We start from the raw sequence: 9,204 nt of genomic DNA, 5'->3' as shown, positions 1-9,204 counted from the left end.
TGAGTTCCAGGACAGCCAGGGCTACACAGAGGAAACCCTGTCTCAAAAAAAAGAAAGAAAAGGTAACACAGCCAGTCATGGTGCACATCTCTGTAATCCCAGTACTTGGAGGTTGAAGCAGGCGAGTTGGAAGCTCACCCTCATCAAGGTCTCCCTCAGTGATGAAGTCAAGGGCAGCCTAGGCTAACATGCTAACTTTGACATTTTTATAATCTTTCTTAGAATCCTCACAAGTTCTTTCCTGATGAACGGTTTGGGGATGAAAGTCCGCTCTTGACAATGAGGCAGCCTGGGAGATGTCGTGTCAACAGTACCCCTACTGCAGAAACCATGTTTACAGACCTGGACTCTTTTGTGGCCTTCCATCCACCTTTACCCCCTCCACCCCCTCCATACCACCCTCCAGCTACTCCAATTCATAACCAGCTCAAGGCAGGCTGGAAACAAAGGCCTCCCAGTCATCACCCTTCCCGTTCATTTTCTTACCCCTGTAATCATTCACTGTTTCACTCCAGAACAGCTCCTAAACCTGGCCCTCCCCCAGTCTATTTGCCAGGTGTTAAAGTAGCACCTCCCGACTGTACCAACACCACAGGCCTGGGGAGACAGACGGTTGCTGCTGCTGCTGCAGCTGCTGCCGCCTCAGCAGCAATAATATCTGAGAAGCAAGTGGTAAGTCTACACGTAGATAACTTTCTCACAGACAAAGGTATAGGGCCTTGGGAGCTGTTTCTCAGCTCCAGGGATCCTGATGGGACTTAGCAACACCCAGAAGGGTTACTGACTCACTGGAAGCTTCTCTTCAGGGGATTGAAAAAAAGAGGAGGGCAGGCATAAATAGAGGAGACTTGAGGTGAGTAAGATGGTGGCAAGCAGTGTCCTGCTCAGCCCTGCCAGCTGGATATAGCACAGTGATTGAGCTGTGCACACACCAGTGTCCTGATCTTCCGTTGCAAGCATGTATGTAGACTCCTCTGTTCTGCTCTCCTAAGTACTATGGCCACTAGTATCAGGGTGTGTGACAAAGACTCCCCATTGAGAAAACCAGAAGAAATAAGTCCTCATTTGTGTCTCCACCTCCAGCCCAATCATTTGTCAGACCCTTATTTTGACTTGGCGTTGGTCGCTAGGGCAAATAGGTGGTAATTGAGAGAGGGTTTTCATCTGATTTTTGAGCTTCTAGGGGTTGAACTTCTAATTCTTCATACTCTGTCATGTGATATCAGCAGCATTCAGTGGAGAAAAATAAATGTGTACCTGTTCATGGAAACATCCTTAATGTAGACCTCATTGGAAGTGATGAACTAGTCTATACCTTGGTCATATTATTACCCTTCCCCTTTTGGTCCTTCCGTCCCTCCCTGCTCTCTGACGGCCTAGCCTTACAGTTTTAAAGTCCTATTTTATATTTTAAGTACAATTCTCTTTAAAGGGTATTTATTAATATATTCACTGATTCAATCCTGAGTATAGTGGAAAATATAAATAACCTGAAGTATGGTGGCACACGCTTGTAATCCTAGCACTGTGGGAGTCTGAGGTAGAAAGATGGGTTCAACTTAGACACTTAGAAAATGAAATTTTAAAAAAGCTGGGCGTAGTGGTACATCTGTAATCTCTGTGCACAAGAAGCAAAGAATGAGGAGTGCTGCAAATTTCAGGCCAGCTAGGGCCGCTCTCTCTCAAAGAACCAAACCTAGAATGTTGGAGATAGCTTTGTGTTCAAAGTTTTCTTGTGCGATCAAGAAGATCCAAGTTTGTTGTTTTTTTTTAATTGTTAACATTTTTGTGTGTATGATTGTGTTGTATGCATATATTGTCTGTGTACCACATGCACACCTGGTGCCGTGAAAGTTAGAAGAAGTTTTTGAATCCCCTCGAACTGTAATTACAGATAGTTGTGAGCCACCATGTGGGTGCTTGTAATTGAAAACAGGTTTTTTGTAAGAGAAGACAGTGCTCTTAATTACTGAGCTATCTCTCTAGCCCCACACCTAAATTTAGATCTAAAATTAGAACCTACCTAAAAGCAAGGAAGGTGTGGCAGGCCACTTGGAATTCCAGCATCAGAAAGTTGAAAGGGATTCCCCAGGCTAAGATGGCTAACCAGATTAACCATTATCAATGAGTTCTAGGTTTGAGTAAGAGAATCTGCCTTGGCTCTGCATAGTGACATACACCTTTAATCCCAGCACTTGGAAGGCAGAGGCACAGATCTCTGAGAGTTCAGGGCCAGCCTGGTCTATGTGAATTCCAGGACAACCAGGATACATAGAGAGGCCTGCAGAGGAGGGTGGGGTAGAGGAGAGAGAAGAGACATGGTATGCAGGAGAAGGGGTAGTAGGCAAATGATTAAATTACATCTCAACAATACGTAAAGTGTTACATGGTGATTTCCAATAATCTCAAAGAAGTTGAGTGATAAAACTGTGTGCACTAAATTTTGTATATAATACAGATTGATAGATACAAAGCTGAAGAGCTACATAATGCTAACAGCGATAACCTCTTTAGGAAAGTGTAGTGGTTTGTATTATTTCTATATGTATAATTGTGCTCCTAAATACTATGATGTACTCTGTAATCTTGAAAGGATTTGAAAGACATGTATGGGTCTTTTTTTCTTTTTGATCATGTCCCTTTGTCTCTGTCTCAGTGTCCACAGCCTGTGCTGAATGACCTGATGCCAGATATCGCCATGGGGGTGTCTACACTGTCACTCAAGGACAGGAGGCTCCCAGAGCTTGCTGCAGACACAGAATTATGCCAGACAGTTTCTGACGCAGGAACGGGACCTCCCCAGCATCTCTCATGTATTCCACAGAGACATACACACACATCTCGGAAAAAAACCACACTAGAGCAGAAAGCAGACGGTAGAGAAAATCTGCAGGAATACCCAGATCTCTATGACTTCTCAAATGCTGCTTGCAGACCTTCCACTCCTGCTCCTGGCAGACGCTCCCCTTCCCCTGCTCATGGTAGATACTTTGGTCCAGACTTGTACAGCCACAATAAGGCATCACCAAATGGCTTAAAGTCAGCTTACCTACCTGGTCAGACCTCTCCTAAAAAGCAGGAAGATACTAGGAGAGAATATCCACTTTCTCCTGATGGGCATCTACACAAGCAGAAGAGTGAGCCAATACATCTGGACGTTGTTGAGCAGCCTCCCCAGAGGTCAGACTTTGCTTCCTCAGCCTCAGAAAATGCTAGTAATGGTCCGGCCCATGTCAGGGCACGGACTGCGGTAGAAACTGACTTGACTTTTGGGCTGACACCTAACAGACCTCCTTCCCATTCTGCGTGTAGCTCTGAAGTTCTCGAAGAGCGAGCCAGTAGGCGACTGACAGACAGCGAGTCCCTGGGCCATGGAGCTCAGAGAAATGCTGATCTGGAAAGGGGTGATTCCATTAGCAGAGGACGGAGGTCGCCAAGCAAGCCAGACTTCCTCTACAAAAAGTCTGCCCTCTGAAGTAGCTTCCGAGTCTGTGCCTGAGATGTGAAACACCCTGTCTTATGATGTAACCCAACAACTTACTGACCGGTTCATCGATGCCAGCTCAGTTCCACATTTTATTCTAGCTTTTGTGTGTATATATGTTTATTATACATGGCATGCTAAGAGGGTTGTTTTGAATGCTGCATCTGTCTTTTGTGTTTAACAGTTGTGTGGGGAACATCTTAAAGAACAAGCAAGCTGGCACTTTCTCTCCTTTACAGATGTCTAACTTTTTGCACTTGTACATTTTATTTGTATTGATTTTATAACAGTGTGTTAAACTTTATTGCTACATTTAAAGGACTGTATTTTCATACTTTTTGCATTTTACCTATCATCTACCAGTTTCCATGTGCATTAAGTTGCACACTAAGATGTATTTTCTTACAAAATAGTTGTGTTTATTTTTTAATTATAGAAATTCCAAAGAACAGCACATCAAACGCTCCTCTCTTTTTTGGTGATCGTATCAGTTCAGAACTCTTCCTGCTCATTCTCCATAAATCTGATGTCATTCTTTTTTATAAGTCCTGAAAGCCAGTCTTCATTCCCCACAGCAGAAGTCCGGGTCTCGATGTATTTTGAGTCAGTGAAGAACAGGAGGGTGGTGTCCAGTGTGTGTGTGTGTGTGGCTGCTGTGTAATTAGTGTGGGTTTTGTTGGGACCCCTGTAGGTTCTGGAGTAGGTTACTCACTCACTCACAGGGCCTAAAGCAATTAGACTTTAGTGTCCGAAACAGCAGAGCTGGGCTTGGTGTGAACATATGGCTGGGATCCCAGCAGTGGGCCTTGGAGACAGCCAGACAGAAGGTCAAGGTCATCTTAGACTACGGAAGGCTGGGTATGTGAGCCCTGCAAGCCCTCAAAAAAAACAAAATGAAACAAAAAACAGTACTAGAGATGGTGATGTCACACACAGGGCATACTGATGGGGTGCCTGGCTCTGCATGCGCTTCCCCATACTGAGGGAAATGACTGCCTTTCGTTGTCTTGCATTTTGTGGGAAAAACAAAAAACAAAAACAAAAGGGCTCCAGTCTTATGTGTGTCATTTGGTATTTGTAATCATACGTTTTTCTTAATATTGTCTAGTATGTCTGGATTTTGGTGTCTTCTACAAAGTTGTATAATGCATAGTGCTTTAACCACCAAAAAATGATTTTGTTTTCAGTAAAACACTCCATGTCCTACTTGAACTCCACTGGAGATGCTGGTTTGGTGTGTACTGAATCACTGAGCACGTGGATTCGTTCATGATCCCTTCCCTTGGAAGGGCAATGTGTGAGCTAAGGACTGTTTTTGTTTGGTTGTTTTTTCTTACTTTGCAATGTAAATATATTAGTATTTAAGTTTTTAAATCACTTCAGCACCATTTGAACATTCATTTTTGTATTTTTATAAACACACAGCCGTAGCACCTAGAAGAAAAGAGACTTCCTGAACATTCTGTATGGAAAAGATACTTGGGAACCTCTTCTCTATGTGTATGCATATATCTAGGAATCACTTACACTCACTCTAAAACTATGCAGGCTAGGGAGCCTTCACAGCTACCGGAGAAGTGAATTGCACGCACTTTGAAGTAAATAGATTTCTATTGGGTATCAGCAACTCTGATTTCTCCTGAAACTGTAGTTTCTCATATGATCTTTTCCTACTTTACCCTGTGGATATAACTCAGGAATGATCTGACATCTAAACCATCCTAACACTAGATAATCTCTTGGATGGGAACATGCCCATCTCTGTATTCCCCACAATCGCTGCCACTGGTTCTGCTGCCAGACTAGTTAGCTCATGAGTCCGGGGAATGTGGCTGAGCCTGGTAATGTGCAGCCTAAGCTAGCAGGCTTGGACAGGGCAGGTAGGTAGATAGATAGATGCTGTAAGCTGGGCTCACATAACCTTGAAGGCTCTTGGTTTTGTTTTGTTTCGTTTTTTTCCTTAAGATAAAAACCCCAGGACTCTGCTCATCTTTAAAAGTTGTGTCTTTTGAAGCACAGTCTCAGGTTGCAGAAGCAAAAGCAATTCCACCCTGTTCCTGCCTGTTTCTGGGACCTCGTTGTTGTGGTTTGAGATTGTTCCAGATCAGACTGTACTGTGCAGGTGCTGCAGAGAAGCAAGTGCATCAATGCTTTCTAACCTTTGAAAGGTTTTGGTTTTTAACATTTTAGAACCATTGATCACACACTTTTTATTTTTTCTGAAAATTCATTAAATGTACTCTCTAATGCACATGATGTAATTATAAAAGTAAATGGACACTGTTCTTAGTCTTATTTAATTTATAAGGTTTGTCTTTAGTGTCTTAGTAGGTTACCTGGCCGAACTGTGTGTGTAGAAATCTTGCTTTAATCTATGGGATTGTGGATTGGTGTGACTTGCAGGTGTGTGGTATTGTGTGTGATAGGATAGGTGTTCATGGGAAGCTAGACTATGTGCCTCTGGCTGTGAACCATCTATGAAGTTTCTTAATGCTGTACTTACAAATGTGAAGTGTGAATAGGGTTGGTCTGAGAAAAGAAGGTATTTATGTATAGTATAAACCTTAGGCCACAGGAACTGGCATTTTTCTTAGTATAGAAATTTAATAAGAACCAAATCACAAAAATCCCAGCTCTCCTTTTGAGGCCAGGGACAATCAGGCCATTTGGACAATCACCATTCCAGTCCCACTTAGTGTTGAGGCTGGAGAACCACCACTTAGGTTCTCAAGACGCTGTTGATCCTTTTCTTGTATTTTTGTTTTAGTTTTGTGATTTTAAAAAAATAACTTAAATTTAAAGTTGCCTGTGGCTCATAAGGAGAAAAAACTAAAACTATTCAAAACATAGATCCTTAAATTTCCATGCGCTGTCTCCTTTTTCCATTCCTCTATTGGCATTGTTCTTAAGTACAGTCCCTAGGCCTGAGCTGGCCTAGTGTTTCAGTAACCTGTTGGGCTTTTAGGGCTTATAGTGTTATAGTCTTCTGTACCTCTTCCATAACTCAACCTAATTCCTGACTTTGCTTCCTCATTGGCTGTTCTGTTTAGTTGCAGGTTTTTTGTTAACATTTGTCATCCTTTATTGCATTTTCTTTCATTGTTTGTTGAAGTTGATAGCAATGGGTACAACTCTTGTACATTTGAATGAAACTGATTCTACAGAGTGTAATGAGAGCTAATGAATACCATGTGGCACCAGCTGGGCTGAGGCCTGCCTCGGGTGCATTCTCTAGTGTTGAAGGATCAACACTCCCAGTGTCTACAAGGAGATATGTATTCATAATACTGAACTTGACTTTGAAGGGAAAAATGCTTTTCGTGAAATTTGCAGTGATAAGGCAATTACGTTTCTTGGGGCTGAGTTAAGCTCTGTGTAGTCAAGACTATTAATGCCGCAGTGATGGGTGCTATCCCCGGGTTCTGCAGCGGTTCACAGTCTACCATGTAGTTACTTTCAAGCCTCAGTCAGATAATCTTGCTAAGAGCTCTTCTGCACGCCCTGCAGGTATTCTACCATCCTCTTGTCAACACTGCTTTCAACAGTGCTCTGTAAAAGTGTAAGTTCTTTTGTCCCAACAGTTGTACTAGCAAGTCTTTTGATTTTGTTTTCCTTAAAAAGTATACTCATGACCATACCTACCAATCTTCTGTATTCAGAATATTATAATGCTGCGGCCATTTATATAGAAGGACTGCAAGTTTGTGTCCTGGAAATATCTTCTACTCGTGTGTTTATGTGAGCTCTGAGATGAGATATGTTCTGGAAGAGTCCTTGGGTATGCCTGCACATGTCTGTCTGGGTTATCTAGATAGGCGCTAGGGAATTCTGCTCTGAGACAGTTGAAAACCCTGAGGTTCCTGAGCTCCCTTGCCGTCCATGTATGTGCCACATCTGGCCTCTGCCACTGCGTTTCTTGTGGTTGTGCTGTTAATGGTAAAGTCAAGTGCCTTCAATGCTAAAGGCTCAGAAATCTTTCTTAAACTGATTTCATGTCCTANGCAAGTGTTTTTACAACCTGCATANCCAGTACTTTGTAAAACTTGTTTACGCTTCNATTGTACATAGTGTTTTTTAAAGAAATATATAGTATTTTTATTTAGGTACCTCCAAACTTGAATTCGTCTGTGTGAAACATTGTAAACNATACATTTCTCTTTTGAGTACCATCACAGTTGTACAGAGGTTTTCACTGGTTCTATTTTTCTACTGTTACTGATAAGCATGTAACACTGACTTTATCTTACATAGAGTTGGCATTTCAAATAAACGGCTTGTATAGAACCGCTGAGTCAGACATAGTCTGTTCTAGCTTACAGCATTTGTTCTCCATCTACAGGTGTGGTTGTACCCTTTAAGAATAGAGACTGGAGTTTTTCTAGATTTCCTGTCTCATGTTTTCAGTTATCCAGAAACATTTTGATGATGGTGGTGATGGTTTCCTTGAAAACTATCCATTCTGGTCCAAGTTTACATTTATTTCATTTTTGAGAGATTTCATTGTATAAATTGAAGCAGTGGTCTCCATAGGAAGTTCAGCCGTTTACCAGGCACCCCGAGTGCCTTGTGTCAGTCAGTTGACTGAAGATGTATCCAGGTCCTCAGACCTCCGAGCATGGAAGACCTCAGTCTAAAGACACTTGGTTCTACTTCAACATTTTAACTTCCCCGAAGAAAAGATACTGTTAAAAGGGATGCTTGGGTGGAAAGACTTGGCAGGATGAAAAGAAGACACCTTAGCTAGAAGCTCTAAGGAGGGCTGTGGAGAGCAAAGCCTGAGGTGGCATGCATGAGGACTCTGGGACAAGCTAGTGGACCCAGCTTTGGACAGGCTAAGATGCTGAGCTTGGCCCTTATGCCAATCTCAAACATCAAAATTGCTACAAAAGCTTTAGCCTGAAGTGGAGGGTGATGAGGCAGGTGTTAGCTAGCTTTCCCATTCAGGCTGCAAAGGGCAGTGTTTCATGACTTGCTTAACTGTTGGTTGTAGCGGCGAGTTTAACTGAGTGCTTTAGCTCCCAACAGGCCGCACAGGGGCACCCACCCAGAAGCTCTCTGGATTTGTGAATGGAACACACACACCCCAGTTAATTTTAAAATGCCTTGGCTAGCTCAAAGGCTGGACAGTCCCTGAAGCTAACACACATTTCCCTCCTATAATCCTGGTTTAACGCCCTCCAATTCTATATTTTATCTTTGTTGCCCTGGCTCCTTGTGTGCGGCTCCCTGGTCTTTGCTCCCCAAGACGCTTCTGGGCAGCCCTTTGGGGGGCCACATTCCTTCTCACCTACATTTCTGATGAGTTTCCTTCTGCAGCTCTAAATCTGATCCACCTCCCTCGGAATCATGAGGAGTATCTACCTTTTCCCCAGTTCCTAGCCCAAGAAAATCTAAAGGTCCCACCCCATTCCCGTCTGCCCAGCCATTGGCTGTACGGCAATTCTTTATTACCAATCAATCAAAGCCAGCTTGGGGCAGGCTTTCTTTAGCCTATGTGTGGGACACTGCTAACAGGTTTGTTGGGTAACACAATCAGCAAGAGAACACCAGCTATTACAGTAGGTAGGCAGACAAGGAGGGTGTGAACTGGAGGGAAATGAGCTGACTATTAGTCATAAGGAGTGCCTACCTGACAAGTGTATTTAGGTAGAAAGTCAGGGAGAGTGGTCTATGTATACTTCATGACTGAGGGGAGTAATGGAAGATGGAAGACACAGGTG

The 9,204-nt window shown here is 43.0% G+C and overlaps 1 protein-coding gene across 4 annotated transcripts in view; it reads left to right on the top strand.

Moving 5' to 3' along the window:
- Positions 1 to 7,768, top strand: part of Btbd7 (BTB domain containing 7) — a 93,842-nt gene extending 86,074 nt beyond the window's left edge. For 3 of the 4 annotated variants that reach the window (XM_021201580.2, XM_029540561.1, XM_029540560.1), the window contains exons 10-11: positions 223 to 672; positions 2,657 to 7,768. In XM_021201580.2, coding sequence (XP_021057239.1) covers positions 223 to 672; positions 2,657 to 3,475 — 1,269 coding nt within the window. In that variant the 3' untranslated portion in view covers positions 3,476 to 7,768. The remainder of the gene's footprint in view (positions 1 to 222; positions 673 to 2,656) is intronic. The other variant, XM_029540562.1, reaches the window with a different exon arrangement.
- The last annotated feature ends 1,436 nt before the right edge of the window (positions 7,769 to 9,204 follow it).

This window comes from Mus pahari, chromosome 7, assembly GCF_900095145.1.
Source record: "Mus pahari chromosome 7, PAHARI_EIJ_v1.1, whole genome shotgun sequence".
NCBI classification, from domain to species: Eukaryota; Metazoa; Chordata; class Mammalia; order Rodentia; family Muridae; genus Mus; species Mus pahari.
The sequence above is the reverse complement of the archived record's forward strand: the minus strand, read 5'-3'. Positions and strand labels throughout refer to the sequence as shown.